Genomic DNA, 17,676 nt, shown 5'->3' with positions numbered 1-17,676 from the left:
ACACCTCCAGGAGGCTAAAATCGCTACTTGGAAAGACAAAAAAAATAGATATCTGAAGACCAGAAATCAACTTCGAAGACTACTGTAGTGACTCGGAATGACAAAAAGACACACCTCCAAGAGATTGAAATGAACTTTCGAGAGGCCAAAAAATAGTCTTTAGGAGGTGTGAAGGAAACCTCCAGAGAAAAATCACCCACAGAGAAAAAGCACGACAGTAGAAATGAAGTTGTTTTACCCCATTTATACTGTAGAGACCACATACAGAGGTCTGAGCACTCAATTAAAAATTTTTACACACAAAAGCTTAGAGGGATGAACAGACAAACTACTCTTGAGGGAAGGGGGGCATAACTGAAGACAAGAAAAGCAAGAAGAGTATAAAAGTTCTTACTAATCCAATGAAACGTGGATCTGAGAAGCTTGTTTCGCCATTCAAAAGCCTAAAGCCCTCAAAAGAAATCAAAATACTTGAATACACTACAGGATAATGAATGCACGAAAAAGTCAAAAGCCTCTGCAAAAAAGCAAACCCAGCATCTAAAACGTAGAAAGCATGAAAATGATATGGAGTCAGAAACACAAAAAACATGAGAATGATCTAAAATTAGAAACGCAAAAGGCATAAGAATGATCTAAAGTCAAAAACACAAAAAGCATGAGAGTGATCCAGAATCAAAAACTCAAAAAGTGTAAGAATGATCTAAGACAAAACTAATATAAAAAATGCATACAGTGTGAGAATGATTTGGAGTTAGAAATGCAAAAAGCATGAGAATGATTCAAAATCAAAAATGCAAAAAGCATGACAATGATCCAAAATCAAAAACTCAAAAAGCATAAGAATGATCTAGGACAAAACTAGTATTAGAAACACAGAAAGCATGAGAATGATCTAGAGTCAGAAACATAAAAAGCATGAAAATGATCCAAAATAAAAAAAACGCAAAAAGCATAACAATGATCTAGGACAAAACTAGTGTTAGAAACAGAAAAAGCGTGAAAATGATCTAGAGTCAAAAACACAAAAAGCGTGAGAATGATCTAAGACAAAAACTAGTATCAAAAACACAGAAAACGTGAGAATGATCTGGAGTCAAAAGCGTAAAAAGTGTGAGAATGATCTAGAATTAGAAACGCAAAAAGTGTAAGAATGATCTGGGACAAAACTAGTATTAGAAACGCGAGAATAATAGAGGGACAACCTAGTATCATAAGCGCAAAATGCGTGAAACTGGATTTAAAAAAAATCGAAAACGCAAAAACATAGAAAAAAATCTAGGATAACCCAGAATCAAAAGCAATAAATGCAAAAGCCAGAGACGTGAAAAGCATGAAATGATCAAGGATAACCCAGAAACAAAAGCAATAAAAGTACAAAAGTCCTTTGCCAAAACAATGTCCTTCCAAAAGATTAGGGACAAACCCTAACTTGAGAAGGAAGGGACACAAGAGAAGTAAAAGAGCCCTAAAAACTTACTCAGCCAAGCTTGCTACATTGAAAATTGGGCAAGAGCTCCAAATTGGAACCACCATATCAACCTTATGGTCCTAAATGCTAACTTCTCAGCAACTAACTGAGGTACTCTTCATAGAAAAACTCAAAAGACAAAGGGATGTTGGAATCAATAGTGCAGACTGTCCAACGAACAAATGCCAAAAAAACCACAATTGTCAAATGAAAGAGAAATAAGGGTAAGCCATAACATAGTCTACTCTTCCCTCTAAAAAAATCGAATGAAAGAGTGGAGAGCAATTGATATGTCATAAGCAAAATCCGATTAAAAGATCAAAAAAGTCCAAAATAACTTTTTGGCTAAAAATATGTAAATTCCCCTTGAGGGGGGGTCCCGAATAAAGTGCAAACAGAATAATTCTAACATTCAAAAATCCCTCCAAGAGTTCTGCGAAAAGGATAAAACATTATCCATAAGAATTCTAATTCTAGTGGATCGCAAAATATCAAAATAAACGTTATCCATAAGAATTCTACTCCAAGTGGAGTTTGGAATATTAAGATAAATATTATCTAAAAGAATTCTAATACAAGAGGATTTGGGAAAGCTCCAGGCTCCTCTCTAAATGGATGAGCCCCAATTCCAAAAGAGGTACATCTCTGATATTGGTTTCAATAAGACACTCAAGTTTTCAATGTCTGACTTAAGTATCAGAGTGTTTACGCAGAGACTACCCTACACCCTCTAATCATTCTCTTTCTTACAGAGTCCAAGCGGTTTGACAATGACGTTTCCAATAAATAAAGTCATTGCTATGTTCAAGTGACAATATAAAGAAATACACTATTCCAAATAAAGAAACAGAAGTGGAGAAACGAAGACAAACACTACATTTAGATTATTTTAGAAAAGGAGATTCCTTAAAGAAACATGAAAAAACTTTTTAACTTACGGCATATAAATCAAATTTTTTTTGTTCTTTGTTCTGAAATAGAAACATAAGCCTTATTTACCAAGCTGTGCTCGTTTTTCCCACACTTAGACAACATAAGAGACTAGCTAAAAGAGCACCTATAACAGAAAGAGCGGCCCATCCAGGGATGTGCACTGCAGTTAATTTCTTTACAGAAGGTTGAAGATTTTTAAATCAAATTAAGAAAAAAAAATTGAAAGAACTGAATTCTGACACAATTTAGGAGATGCAAGGTTGGAAACCCTTGATTCTCATGAAGAATAAGATACCACTGAAGTAACCACGTAAAAATTTCAGAATATTTTTCCCCAGCTAGACCCTGATGAGCAGCTTTCTGCTGACTGGCCCTATGAACCTTTCAAGAACTCTTTTATACTGAAAAATCCCCAACTAACAAGAATAAAACACGGAGAGAGAGAGAGAGAGAGAGAGAGAGAAGACATGTCATACAAGTATATGCAAATATTTTTATTATGAATTCCTTTATCTCAAAAATTTCTGAAGCCAAGAAACTAGCAGCAACATGACTCCAATAAGTAATTCAAAACAAGTTATCAAACGAAATGTAAGTTGCTGGAGAGAGAGAGAGAGATCATATCCAGGTATTTTACTACTAGAATATAAGAAAAACAATGTAATTTTACCAATCTCAGCAACATTGGACTGACAAATTCTAGGACGAATACTCAAAAGCATATAGTGACAATTTTAAAGAAGGGTCATTAATAGTTATAGATAATTAACATCTAGAGAATAATTTTCTGCAAGCTGAAAGAATGAGTAGAATATTTGTTTGTTTGGGATCTCATACAATTATCTCTACCAAACTTTTTTGCTATTGATTTAGGTACTTCAACTAATCACAGAAGGAGACGGGGCATACAGTCATCACTCCAGTTGCTGCACTCACACCAGCTTCGCCAAATACTGCTGTTGCTGCCTTTGTGACAAGTGCAGTTGCGCCAATGTTTAGCACACTGTATATGAATAAAATCTAAAATAAGATACAATTTCAAATTCAAGATGCGGAAAGTCTCAATTTTATTCAAGTTTAGGAAAGGCAGTACGTGGTGCCAATAAGTATAGTTGTCAGGAAACGAGTAACGTCATTGCGAAGCATTTTGAAGACACCATTCTCAGGCTCTTTTTCAGCCAATTCTCTCACCTGTTATAATCAATAAGAAATAAAAAGTGAGTTTCTAAGCAAGGAAAAAAGAAAAACAGAGGGGAAGTACTACAAGCACAAGTGCACAAGAACACATGAAAAGAAGGTTAAAATTTTCTACAATCATGAAAAGAAAGAATAATAGTCTACACTTAAGAAACATGTAATGGCATGTAAGATAAAACCACAGAGAGAGCATATACCTCTCTACTTCAAAATCCTTAAAATCAATAACCATTTTAAGCCTTAACCACAAGTTAAATGCTGTAGGCAGTGAACAGATTTGATAGTAACCATACATCATTCTCTGCAGAACTTGTTTTCTGAACAATCATAACTAGTCCCACATTTTTTGTATTTTCAACCTCAAAACTAATTCCTCAACCTCATCAATCTCCAAACATAAGACAGAGACCTCAAATAAAAAATTTTACCAACAGCAATCAATTTTAGCAATGCAATGACCTTGAGATATAAGCCCTAGCTCCTTCATAAACTAGATTGTATAAGACCTTCCACCTTTACAAAGCCAAATCCTACAACATATATGCATAACATCAATGATCAGCCACATAGCAACATCATGTTTTACAGAACAATAGAACCAGGTCATGCCATGGTCAGCAAGCAAACAAATAATCATCTCCAAGGTCAGAGGAATATCGAATCTCTTCTTTATTATTTTAATAAGAGATTTGTATTACAGCTCAGAACCACAAGTGCCCCAGCATCTCAAACAATTTCCAATATCAGATTCAGATCCTTCTCAAAAATCCTGTCATGAAGAAAAACGAAGCTCTATCCACGAGTTCGATTTTTCTTTCAGACATCTACTCGTGGATTCCCCTAACACAGCATAGATAGAAGTTACTGATTGGAAGTGTGATTATTGCAATTTCATTGATCAATTCAAACAACACTAATGATATCAGTCAGTAGAAGGGTAAAATCTCAGCTATCACTGCCCTTACTCTAGATGAGTGAGACATGCCCCATCTTTAATCCAACCAAGCTTTTTCTTCGTATATTCCTTTTATTCAACTCATTAGCATATTCCAAGAAGGAACTGTAACCCCTCTAAGGTGTTAGATAACTTAGATTATATATCCAATGCACACTGTTAGTTTCTTTTGATGCACATGGTATAACAAACCACTCAGATAGGAGTAAAAGGGAAAAATAGGACAACTTAGTTGAAACCCATGAATTTGGGTTGGAAGAAAGTTGCTTCCGCATTTCAGTTTCATCAGATAGCTGGAGATAGGCATTGTCAGAAAAGGAAAAAGTTATTTGTTTGTACTTGTGGTGATTAACTTCTTCAATGGCAGTGCTATAGCATATACAATGATTATTCAATCTGAATCTAGCTAAACTTTCTCTATTTATTAGATGTCATATAACCGATTCATTATTGCTGATAAAGGAGAAATAGTACAACAATATATATATATATCACAAGTTCAGACTTCAGATTAACTTTAGACCATAAATAATTACCCAATATGCTGGCATCATGCAAACAAGACAGTCACACTGCTAAATGCAATCAAGCAAGAGAAGTGTGTACCAATTACCAAGGAGATATTTCACAGACAAGATTGGCAATTATTTAATTCAAGAAATGTTTTCATTAATGATTATACTTTGCATAGACAACTTAGAATTTCTTGTACAAACTAAAAATGTGCAAAACCACAAACTAAAAATGAATACACTCAAGAACTTGTTATTCTTTTAACAGGTCATGCCTGGAGCAAGATAAGACCCTGATATTTCACGATAACAGTTGGCCCAACAAAATTTTGTAAGAAATATCCCAATTGGAGTACTAGAAAGGAATTGGATGTAAGATTTGCAACAACATATTAAGCCTTAATCCCACTATGTGGGTTCGGCTATGTGAATTTGAGCTCAGCAATCATTTCTATGGGCTTATATTCTATAAAGTGCTTATAACTCATACCAAACCTAAAAGTCTGACTCTCCCACCAAGTTTTCCTTGGTCTTCCTCTAGACAAAAGTATTTAGATGGTTAGGAACTATATAATTAGATGTGTTTACTTCTTCAAACAAAATTACTTAAAATTGCTCAAAATTTGCTTTGTGCATGAAAATCTAAATCCAGTCAATTGTTTGGAAACAAAGAATCATAAGCAACCTTGGTTTCAAGAGGTCGAAAAGATGTTTTTTCAATTGGTTCATTGATGAACTGAGAACCACAGAAACAGTTAATTCAAAACAAAATTATTTCATCTGCCAACCAAACTGTCCCTTGCATTTATACCTTCCAAGGCCAAAGCGTGGTAATGGAAGTCTCGGCCATAGAGAAAAAGGCAGAAAGCCCCAGCAGCACAGCCAAAACTAAGCCTTGCTCCTTGAAAACCCGAAGAACCTGCAACGCCTTCGGCCAAGAACCCTTCAACAAGATGATATTCTGTCCCGTAAACCCATGGCCGGCACTCACAACACCCTCCGACGCAAAAACTCCCCGGCTCCAAAACACAAGAACACCGAAAACAGTGGCGGCTAACAGAAACCCTCGCTTTAGAAAAACCTCCGAAAAACCTGAATTCGCACTCGTAATTGAGCCTTCAACTCCATAAACATCATCACTCTCCTTGGCGACAACAGATCTGGAACGGCCTCTATCATCGAAAAGACGGATGGAATTGGTAAGATATCGAGAAGAGAAATGCAGGTTCGCAGGGAAACTCCGGGAGGAGAGTGTGATATGCTGGTTACGGAGAAGTAGAAAAGCCGGGCGTTTCGGGCTGGTGATGAACGCTGAGCCATTAAGAAGTGAGACTTTGGATGCTACATCCATGAGAATTCAAAATTTCAAATAGTTTGTAGAGATTGTGATATCGAATCGGAATGGACTAGTGAAGTAGGGTTTGTTCTTCGCCGTTATCGTATTCTCGCCTTCTCGGCCGAGCTGCAGCTGTGAATCTCTCTACCTTCTCTCGGCGAGCAAGTGGGAGTTTCTTCAAATGACAGAAGTAGCCTCGGGATATTTCATATTCCGATTTATATCCTTGCTCGGGGAAATGTGAAAATAACCGCTGTAGATTGGGTGTACAATTTTTCAGCTTCATCGAACCGACCGAAACAGTTATTTAGCTTAGCGGGTTGCGGTTTGATTTTTAGATTGATTTATTTGCGGTTTGGTTTTGTGGTTAGATTTGTTCGATCACGTACCCGAAGAAATCGAACCAACCGATATCTAAAACGACATCATTTTGTATTTCTTAAAATGATGTCGTTTTGCACTTAGAACCCGTATACCCCAACCCAACCCTAGTTTAGTCCGTTCAAGAAGCTTCCCGAGTTCAAAGAAAGAGAAAGAGCAAAATCAGAAACCCTAACCCCCCATTCCGAACTGAACCCCAACCATCGTTGTTGTCGTCGTTCGTCGCCTCCGCTTTTCCTCGCCCTCGATTTCTTCGTCGCCTCCACCTTTCCTCGCCCTCGATTCCTTCGTCGCCTCCTCCATCCGTCGCCTTTCCCTTTGCTGTCAGACGTCGGCTAGTCACATAGGTGACAGGTGAGTCTCATGACTCTCATCGCGTCTCTCTCTCTCTCTCTCTTTTTCTCTCTCTCTCTCTCCGGTATTTAACTTGTTTGTTGATAACTTGATTTTGCAGATATTAGCGTCGATCGTCACCATCTGTCCGCTTTCTATCTTCCGTCCACTCTTAGGTATTTTTTGATTTATTTGTTTTTGTGATTTTGGTTTTGATATGCTACGTACTCAACAGTTGGTTTGGTTTTGTGGTTTTGTAACTTTGTTTTGTTTTGTGGTTTTGAGTCTCAACTTCGTGTACACAATACACTGTTGCGAGCCACTTATGTTGATTGTTGACCGACTGATTTATTAATATGTGTTGTAGTTGTGGAATTTTTGTGTTTGATTTGGTTGGGTAGAATTAAATATTTATTTCTTTATTTTGTGTTGTCTTGAGGTTTATTATTAATTTATTGATGAGAAAAGACTACATTCCTAATTTGTTCTCTGGTTCCAAACTAAGGTTTAGCTTCTGACTTCATTTATAATCAACTGATAAATATGCATGATTTATGTTAATCTATGTAAAATTGAAAGAACTTACTAAAACTATAATACATTTAATTAATAGAATACATTTAATTGAAAGAAAAGAACTCACTAGAATTACAAACTAGGGTTTTCTCTTCTGCTTTATGTTTTCTTTTTTGGCTCTCTCTCTTTCTCTAGGTTATAATAACAGAATACATTTAATTAACAACGCTATTTAAATAAGTTATTAATAGTAGAATACATTTAATTAACAATAGTATTGTAAGAAAAAGTATCATCAATTTATAACAGCAAAATATCCTTGCACAGTTGCATAATACAGACTAAGCAATATACTACTTATGAACATAGATTTCTTGGATGCTAGTGGTGGTATTATTTAAACCCCACTAAGGTTATCCTTCCAAGGCCATTCAAATAATAGTAATGACAACATTACTATTATTTGAAATAGACTAATTTTGATAATATTATTGTAATGTAACAGGGAGTATAAGTGTTATTATACTAGTACTTCATTCGAAATAGTAGCCTCAACGTCCTTATCTTGCAATGTACGTAAAGTCATACTCCTATATGATATTTTTGTAATTGATCCTTGTTTTCATGTGTTGGGTTTCCTAATTTATGTACATAAATGCCCTTTCCAACTATAGTCTTTAGTCTTTAAAAACATTTAAATTAAATTAAAATTACTCTTTAGTCTTTACTCTTTAATCTTTAAATACATTTAAATTAAATTAAAATTACTCTTTAGTCTTTAAATACATTTTAATTAAAATTACAATTGTCAATTGTATTAATTTAATTTTAGATTGCAAGAGAAGAATATATGACTCACACCACAAATATTCCTAGTGTGGATGATAGTTCAAGGCCTGCACCACCAATAGCATCAACCCAAGATAGCCAACTAGAAAATGATAGAGGTACAACATCACTTGGTAAGGCAAAGAGAAAACCAATAAGAGCTAGGTCAGAGGTTTGGGATCATTTTACCAAGTTTAAAAATTTAGAAGGTGAGATTAAAGGGAGATGCAACTATTGTTCTAAAAAGTTCCACTGTGATTCCAAAAAAAATGGGACTACAACTTTAAGGAATTATATGGGAAATTGTAAGAAACACCCTTATGTATTAGAATCTCGTCAAATGGAATTACATTTTCAATCAACTGCAACAGGAGGTGGGAGAGAGGGTGGTGATAATGTTGCTTCAGTGGTTAATTGAAAATTTGATCAAGTGCTCACAAGAAAGGCTTTAGGTCGTATGCTGATAGTAGATGAGCTACCTTTCAAGTTTGTTGAGCGTGAGGGGTTTAGACACTTTGTGAATGTTATTTGTCCAAAATTTCGATTTCCTTTAAATTTGATTATGACGCATGATTATTTTGAGTTATTCAAAGAAAAGAGGTTGAATATGATGAATGAGTTAAAAAATTATTGTCAAAGAGTTTGCTTAACCACTGACACTTGGACTTCAATTCAAAGGATTAATTATATGTGTTTAACAGCGCACTATATTGACAATACTTGGATTTTGAAGAAAAAAATCTTAAACTTTTGTCCAATATCTAGTCATAAGGGTGATGCCATTGCTATGGCAATTGAGAAATGTCTCATGGGATGGGAGCTTTATAGAGTTTTTACTTTGACGATGGATAATGCTAGTTCAAATGATGTTGCTGTGGCTAATTTCAAGAAAAAAAATGGCAAAATGGGATACTAGCATTATGAATAGACAATATTTGCATATGAGGTGTATAGCTCACATTATAAATCTAGTTGTGCAAAATGGGTTGAAAGACCTAAATAAATCGGTAACAAGAGTTAGGGATGCAGTGAGATATGTTAGACAATCCCCAGCAAGATTGAGAAAATTCAAACAATGTGTTAAAATGGAAAAAATTGAATGTAAGGGCTTGTTATCGTTGGACGTTGCAACTAGATGGAACTCCACCTACTTGATGTTAGAGACCGTTCAAAAGTTTGAGAGGGCTTTTGAGAGATTTGATGAAGAAGATCCTTGTTTTAAACTTGATCTTAGTACAAGTAATTAGAATACTGATTTGAACCAAGTTATTACTATTGATGGGAGATCGAAGTCAGAGAATTGGAATAAGGTTAGACTTTTTGTCAAAGTGTTGAAACATTTTTATGAGCTAACTTTGCGAGTATCGGGTTCATCATATGTCACCTCAAACACATTTTTTTCATGACCTTGGTAAGATGCATTATCTCTTACAAGGGTGGTTGGAGAGTGACGATTTTGAAATGGTGGAAATGGCGATAAAAATGAAAGAAAATTTTGATAAATATTAGGGGGATCTGTACAAAACAAATCACTTAATTTATATTGCTGTGGTGCTTGATCCGAGATACAAGTTAGAATATATGGAATATGTACTGAAATAGATGTATCAGGGTGAGAGAGGAGTTGGTGTAGTTTTGTTATTAAAAAATTCCCTACATGCTTTATACGAGGATTATAAGAAAAAGTTGGGATCTCGATGTGATGTTGGAGAGCCATCTAAAGTGTCTACTCCAATTGTTGTGGCGAATGACGAGGACAATTCTGAAAATCTATTTTTTTCTCGCTTCAAAAAACATAAGTGTGGTGGTGATAGTAGACCTACAATTGTGCCTTTGGAATTAGATAAGTATTTCAGTGAAGTGTGTGAGCCTCCAGCTAAAGAATTCAACATTTTGAAATGTTGGAAAGCAAATTGTTATAGGTTTCCTATTCTGTCTTCGATGGCTTGAGATGTATTGACAATTCTAGTTTCTACTGTTGCGTCTGAGTCTGCATTCAATATCGGGGGTCGAGTACTTGATCGATTTAGGAGCTCTTTATTTCTTAAAGTGGTTGAAAGTTTCATTTGTACCCAAGATTGACTTCAGTCATCTACCATTCCAATAAGTGTTAAAGAAGACTTAGAGCATGTTAAACAACTTAAAGAAGGTAAAACTCAGTTTTACTTTTTTTTAAATTTACTTAAGAGTTAGTTCAATACATGTTACTTTGATATTAACTAATTAATTTTGCATAATGATTTTAGAATTGTCAAAAGTTATCATAAACAGCAGTAGCTCAACGTCCAATATGAAAATTTAGATTTTTGATTTTGAAGATCTCATGCATTTGTAAGTATATATGTCAAAGTATAGATTTGCAGTTTATGCCTTTTTTGCTAAAACATTTAACTGATATTATTCTTAAATTATTGTTTGCAGTTGTTGCTTATTCTGATTCAAGCTTGGATACTAGATTTGGTTGGAAAAGCTGGAGATAAGGTTTGTTCTAGTGCTGACTGCTGTGCCATTTTTGATTTTGTAGTTGTTGCTTATACAAAAACATTTAACTGATATGGTTTTAGAATTTTCAGTTAAACATTTAACATTTAACTGCTGTGCCATTTGGTTGGATACTGTAGTTGTTGCTTATATCTCCACTGATATGGTTTTAGAATTGGTGCTGTTATAACATCACTATGTTTTCTCCCTTTTCTTTATTACTTATCCCCTTTATGCCCTTTTCTAGGTTACAAAAGAAGCTTCTGACATGGTTTCAGCAGATGACAACTTCAATACAATTGTTGTTGTTGTAGGTGAAGGCAGATCTATTTATAATAATATGAAGGCTTTTATCCGGTGCATTCTCTATCAATATTCTTAGCTTTCAACTTTTACCGAATTCCTTTTGTTATTGGCTTGATGGTTTTAAGAAATTTTCATTTTGATATTCTTTTGTTGCACATTTTCTTTTGCATGATATGAATCATTACATTGCCAATAATCTTTCATTATGTATTTGTTTCTCCCCCATGTATTCTCTTTTATATATTGATTATTCTTTTTGACAAATATGGATATGTTTTGTGAAGTAATTATGTGCTTTGCTGATGAGGTGGTCTTTGCCTGTTTCTCTTTTCTTCCGAAGGCCATGTTGTTTGTGAGAGATTTACTAATGTAATGGAATGGTAAAAGATGGAATGAGATTTAGTTGTTTGGGAGGGGTTGTGTGTAGTGGAATGGAAAGAAATTGGATGGGAACCCTTCCATCCAACATTTTTGGTCTCCCTTAAATTGGGGGAGAATGGAATGTGGATGGAAAAGGAATGAGTGGAAATGGTGTTATAAGCAAGGACAAACCTACCCCACCACTTTCATGTATCTCATCTTTTTATAAATTTGTGAGCAAATTTTGTAAAGGTATAAATGACAGTTGTTTAATAATGTTCTATTTCATCCATTTTCATGGCTCTCCCAAATAGTATTTCCCATTACTTTACCCTTCTCTCCCAAATGAGGAAGTATTTCCCATTCCTCTCATTTTTATTTCATCACTAAATCTCTCCCCAAGCATAGCCTAAGTAGGGTGCACTTTACTTTGTTTTTCAAACTTGGCTTAAGCAGAAAGAAGTGTTCTATTTAGCCCTTTTTATTGTTCTTTTTTCTCCTTTTCTAAGATTTGTAGTGGAGATATGGTTTTAGAATTTGCAGTTGTTAATTTTAATTGATATTGTTGAATTTGCAATTGTTGATTTTAGAATTTGTTTGTTTAAATACGTTAGCGTGTTTTCTTATGTTTCAATTCATGTAGGTTCCAAAGAGCATAGTTGCTGATTTGTTTCAAGGGAATTGGCAATATAATGCCTTCCAAATCCTTCATTATCGTGAGCTGCTTATTAATTTTTTATGTTGTCTAATTGCCTTACAATGTGATCAAGTCATGTGTGCGTTAAACCATCTTCAATTTTGGGGAGTATTCTTCCACTTTTCTTTATTTTCTTTTCTTTAACACTGAGGACAATGTTAAGATTCAATTTTGGGGAGTATTTTGATGACTTAGCTTAGTGAATCTTTGAGCATTGGTGATTAATTCCATGATTAAGCTTATAATTGTGATTGTTTGATCTCTCTTGATTATTCAATTATCTGTGATGATCTTGATTGCTATGGTATGATTTAAAAGAAAGATTAAATGCTACCTTAGTGATTGTATGATTCTTGTTTCAATTGCATCTTAATTATTCATGAATGATGATTTACATTGAGCACTTTATGTCATGACCTTGTTGATTATGTGCTTATCAGTGAATGATTATTTATGATTTTTGAAAGGCATTCTAGAACTATTTGTTGCATTAACAGTCTACCACAATTTGGTTGTGTTTTCTGTTTAGCTTAGTGTCAAATTCGGTTAGTTTGGTGTTTATTAAAGGTTTCGGTTAGTTCGATTTTTATTAAAGGTTTCGGTTGGTTCGGTACGGTTCTAGGCTAGGTTTTTCGATTCAATTAGACCAAACTGAAAATTGGTTTAAATCGGTTTAGGTATTTCGGTTAGTGTTTTTGTTCGGTTTGGTTATAGATTTAGCGACGGTTCGGTTCAGTTATCTTAAAATCTATTGGTTCAATTCGGTTCGGTTTGGTTAAATCGAATGCACACCCCTAGCTGTACATGCCATTAGTATGAAAGAGCAAAAATTCAATTTATCTCAAGTAATCTAGTCGAATTGATTAAATTTATTGATTTAATTTATTTTTTTATATTAATTTGGTTTAATTATTTTTTTTAAATTCAGTTTTTAGTTTGATTTTTTAAAATAATGTTATTTTAATATTTATAAAATTACATCATTTTCTTGAGTTTTGTTGTTTTCTATTGGTTAATTTAATTTTTTTATTTTTTTGTATTTTTTATTTAATCTATTCAATCTGTTTGAATTCGATTTTATTAATTATCAGTTAATTTAATTTTTTAAGTTAATTATTTAGTTCAGTTCAATTTTACTCCTCAATTCAATTTAATTGATTAGTGAATTTTGATCAGTTTGGTAATTGAACTGATCATTTGTACACTCCTAACTTTTAAGATCTCATTTAGGATTTTGGTAAAAATTGTCCCACTATGTTTTTTAAAGATAAATATATACATGGAAGGGAATAGATAGCTAAAATTAATGTAGAATATAAAAAAATTATGGTTCAAACTTATCAAAATAACATAAACAAAGCATAGTCAGCATATTTATGAACAGATTGAGAAATATAAAGGGCCGATAGTGGACATTAGTTAAGGGATGTCACAAAACCCAAATTTGCATATAGCACCTACATTGTTGCTTACATCGCTTATTCTTGTCCGTTTGCTCCATCATTTCTAGCATCACAATGTCTCATTATCTCCATCTTTTTTGCTATTGTTCATAGACGCTCTTGATGCTTCATCTTCCCATTTCAAGACAACAAAAAAAGAAGAAAAAAAGTAAAAGAAAAATGATCAAAATAACGTCGTTTTGATAAGTCTTGATTGAAATATTTTATAAATTTTTTTTTACAACCTGGACAGATATTAACTATTATATATATATATATTTCCTACTTGGTATAATAAAAAGGAGAATTAGTTAATTATATAATACCTAGTTTCTATTAATTTTGCTATGATTCTTTTTGAATGGTCTTTAACTGAATGAAGATTTAATTAAATTACAGATTCTCATTTTTTTATTTAAAAATATCGGATTTATTGGTATTATTGTGTTTTTAAAGCACAATAATTTTTTTATGAAAAGTTAAAAATAAGTGATAAACCATTTTACTTTTAAAGAATAGTACAAATTATAAGTTGCATTAAAAGCAAAAGTAATAATAAACCACCCTTTACTTCTTATATATAAGAACTAAAATAGGTTACAGTGGGACTCTAATTGCAATTTTTTTTTTTCTTTTTTGTTTTTTGGGGTAAGGGATCTATAATCTTCGACATAGTAAGATAATTTTTTATTTATGTTTGGCTGTGGCCAGACAAATCGTCTCTCCATTTAAAATGACAAGATAATATCTCTTATATAGGAGATTTAATTTATAAACCCATAGTATAGCCTGAAAATCACCAAGAAGATAACGTTATCTAAATGTGCGCTTTTAAAACAGTGACTTGCGGTCGTAAACCAAAAAAGCAACGAGTGTACCAAATCCAAATGTGACTCCACAAAACCCACCCACCCACCCACAGGCTTCAATCAAAAGAAATTTGTTATAACTTCCGAAACACATTTATTTTTACATATATAGCTTTCACCTCAGAAAAGTAAATTCTTTTTTGTTTTTTTTTTTCCCCTTATTTGAGTTAATCTTCAGCACATCATCCCCTCTCTCTCTCTCTCTCTCTCTTCTCTCTCTCCCCACACATACATAAATCAAAGAAAACAACTAAAAAAAGTTCAAACTCCTCAACAGATCGAAGTTGAGTGCTCGGATATCATCTGCAGTCGGACCGATATTCAATTCTTGTTCCTGTTATACGGTGTCGGAATCAACAGCAGATCGTTCTTCCTTCTCACCGTCAAGGCGAATGATTCGTCCATGTCGAGCTCTTCCGGCTTCATTCCGCCGGCGAGTTTCCAGTCGAACTGGTACAGCAACTGCGCCAGCGGCAGCTCGATGTTCGGAACTGCGAACGCGATCCCCGGGCACATCCTCCTCCCGGCGCCGAACGGTATGTACTCGAAGTCTCTGCCCTTGAAATCGATTTTGCTGTCGAGGAATCTCTCCGGATCGAACTTCTCCGGATCATCCCAGTTCTTGGAATCCCTCGCGATCGCCCAGGCATTGACGACTACTTTCGACTTGGCCGGAATCCGGTAGCCGCTGATCACGCAATCCTGGCTGCATTCTCGCGGAACCAGCAGCGGAGCAGAGGGGTGAAGCCTCATGGTCTCTTTGATCACTGCGCTAAGGTACTTGAGGTCATGAACGCCTTTCTCGGTAACGGTTCCTTGTTCTCCGAAGGCCTCTCTCACCTCCGCCTGTGCTCTTTCCATGACACTGGGAGCCCTCAGCATCTCTGCCATAGCCCATTCCACGGTTGTTGATGAGGTCTCGCTTCCTGCTCCAAAAATGTCCTGCAAATCGATCGCGTACAAATTAAATTATTAATTTCCATTTTTCTCCCTTTAATTTTTTTTTTTAAAAAATAATATTAATATCTATTTTTTTTTTATTTTTCATTAATTAGAAATAAAAAAACAAACAAACTAATTTCCAAATATATACAAAGTTATAGAACTCATCATTCATTTTTACAAGTTAGGTTATTATAGGCAGGCAGGCAGGCAGGCTAGTGAAGTTAGGTTACCATGTGTGTGTTGCGTGTATAGAGTGCGGGTCCCATTGACTGGCCGACCATAGCATAGGCATAGGCAGATAAATAGAGACTCTATCTATGTGTGGCCACCTATATATTTAGTATTATATTTAGAGTAGACACGAGGATCATTTTTAATTTTTTTCCACGCAAAAAGATGCAATTTTCAGTCACGCTTCTTCTCTTACGTACGTACCAATATGACGGCCTTGATTTGGTCGTCCGTCAATGGAAACTCGAGGTCCCCATGCTTCTGAATCCTCAAAAGAACATCAACCAGATCCTCCGTTTCCTCTCTCTTGCCATCGTCTCTGATCCTATTCCGCGCCTTGTGCTCATTCAGAATGTTCTCGAGCACCCTGTCAATCCTCATGTGCAAGTTATTGAGCCTGCGCCGCATCCCGGTGACGACTTCAAGCAGCTTCACCGACGGAAACATGTCGACAATGGTGAACCCTGCCACCAAGGCAACGAGTTCCTCTATAAGCGGGATGAACGCCTCCTGGTCCTTGTTCTTGCTCCCGAACGCAGCTCTCGACACAATCCCGTACGTCAGGGAGAAAATTTTCCGGCTGAGATTCACCGACGTTGAAGATTCTCGGTCCGCAGAAACCGATCGAATCAGATTCATGACCTCCTCTTCCCTAATCGTCCCAAACGTCTGGACGCGGCTCTGGCTAAGAATCTCCACGGTGGCGATCTTCCTCATTTGCCGCCAGTAATCACCGTAGGGACAAAAAACGAGGCCGTGATTGTTGTAGGAGACGATCACGGGAAGAAGAAGGTACGGCCGCTCGGCGAAAATGACGCCGTTGTTGTTCAGAACCTCTTTGGCGATTTCGGCCGAGGAGACGACAATGTTTGAGACTTCGCCGAGTTTGAGGTGCATCAAGGGGCCGTATGTTTTGGCTAGGCTTCTGAGTTTATGGTGGGGCAGTCCGCCGTTTATCTGGTGCATGTTCCCGATGAGGGGGAGCGGCGGGGGGCCGGGGGGAAGCGGGGGAAGAGAGGACTTGGTTTTGGTTCCCCTTTTTTTCAGAGTTTTAGCGAGCACGAAGACGAAGAGGAGGAAGGAGAAGATGAAGGGAATAGATGGAAGCTGGAACTGGAAGTCCATGGTGGTGGGAATTAGTGGGATGAGATACCGTCCTTTCGCAGACGTGTGTGGGTATTTATAGAGAGTAGAAGTTCCTGCTGGATGGTCTGCCCTTACCCTTTCCTTCGTTTGGATCCTTAAATTCAACGGGCTTACTTTCCATATCCATGACAATGGCAAGTTAGCAACTCTCTCATACCAAGTCATCCGGTTAGCAAACCATATAAATATATAACCCTAGATTGTTTTTGGTAAATTTAAAATTAAAAATGGGGAGAGAAAAAAAAGGAGAATGACTAATATTTTTTGTTATTAATTTTAATATTTTAATATATCATTGTGAAAATCCAATATTATTATCCTAACAACTATAGGGTAAAATTTTATGATTATTATATCCTATTATGATTTGACACGAAATTAATAGCTTGTTTCAAAGACCAAAGAATAACAGCAATAATTTCTTCTTCTTTTTTTTTTTTACTGAAGTATAATAACATTAATTAATCGTTGTACCTTATATTTATTGTAAAGAGCAAATAATCAATCATTTTTGCTTGGTGCCCTCTATTTTTTCATTCTAACAAGGGAGAGACTTCATCACACTCTCTTATATGGTTTATTTTTTAAACCAAATGAATGCACATGTAATTAAGGTCTCAGAATATAACCCAAAAAAACAGATTCACACGAGAGCCTAACAAAATATAAGGACTTGCAAGACCAAACAACTAAATCTAGATACCAAACCAAACAGAAGAGAGCCTCGTCACCAAGAC

The 17,676-nt window shown here is 35.4% G+C and overlaps 2 protein-coding genes across 3 annotated transcripts in view; both read right to left on the bottom strand.

Annotated features, from left to right (window-relative positions):
- LOC127811424 (DUF21 domain-containing protein At1g55930, chloroplastic-like) overlaps window positions 1-6,581 on the bottom strand; it is a 42,922-nt gene extending 36,341 nt beyond the window's left edge. For both annotated transcript variants that reach the window (XR_008025683.1, XM_052351283.1), the window contains exons 1-3: window positions 5,880-6,581; window positions 3,498-3,595; window positions 3,314-3,407 (exon numbers count right to left, since the gene is read on the bottom strand). Coding sequence is in view for 1 of the 2 variants with exons in the window: in XM_052351283.1 (XP_052207243.1) it covers window positions 3,314-3,407; window positions 3,498-3,595; window positions 5,880-6,419 (732 nt within the window). In the remaining variant the exon portion in view is untranslated. The remainder of the gene's footprint in view (window positions 1-3,313; window positions 3,408-3,497; window positions 3,596-5,879) is intronic.
- Window positions 6,582-14,672: 8,091 nt separating this feature from the next.
- On the bottom strand, window positions 14,673-16,963 carry LOC127811484 (tabersonine 16-hydroxylase 2-like). Its single transcript, XM_052351389.1, has 2 exons — window positions 15,998-16,963; window positions 14,673-15,559 (listed from the first exon to the last, which is right to left on the bottom strand). Exons 1-2 carry the CDS (start codon window positions 16,916-16,918, stop codon window positions 14,939-14,941), a joined length of 1,542 nt encoding a protein of 513 aa, XP_052207349.1. The 5' UTR covers window positions 16,919-16,963; the 3' UTR covers window positions 14,673-14,938.
- Between the last annotated feature and the right edge of the window lie 713 nt (window positions 16,964-17,676).

The sequence above is a fragment of the Diospyros lotus genome, chromosome 10 (genome assembly GCF_014633365.1).
Source record: "Diospyros lotus cultivar Yz01 chromosome 10, ASM1463336v1, whole genome shotgun sequence".
Classification (NCBI taxonomy): Eukaryota; Viridiplantae; Streptophyta; class Magnoliopsida; order Ericales; family Ebenaceae; genus Diospyros; species Diospyros lotus.
This window is presented reverse-complemented; position numbering and strand designations above follow the sequence as displayed.

Excerpts from the sequence above, each read along its gene's own strand:
- LOC127811484 (XM_052351389.1), bottom strand. The coding sequence starts at position 16,918 with ATGGACTTCCAGTTCCAGCTTCCATCTATTCCCTTCATCTTCTCCTTC. Across the intron at positions 15,560-15,997 it reads AAATCAAGGCCGTCATATTG|GACATTTTTGGAGCAGGAAG; the intron begins GTACGTACGTAA and ends ATCGATTTGCAG.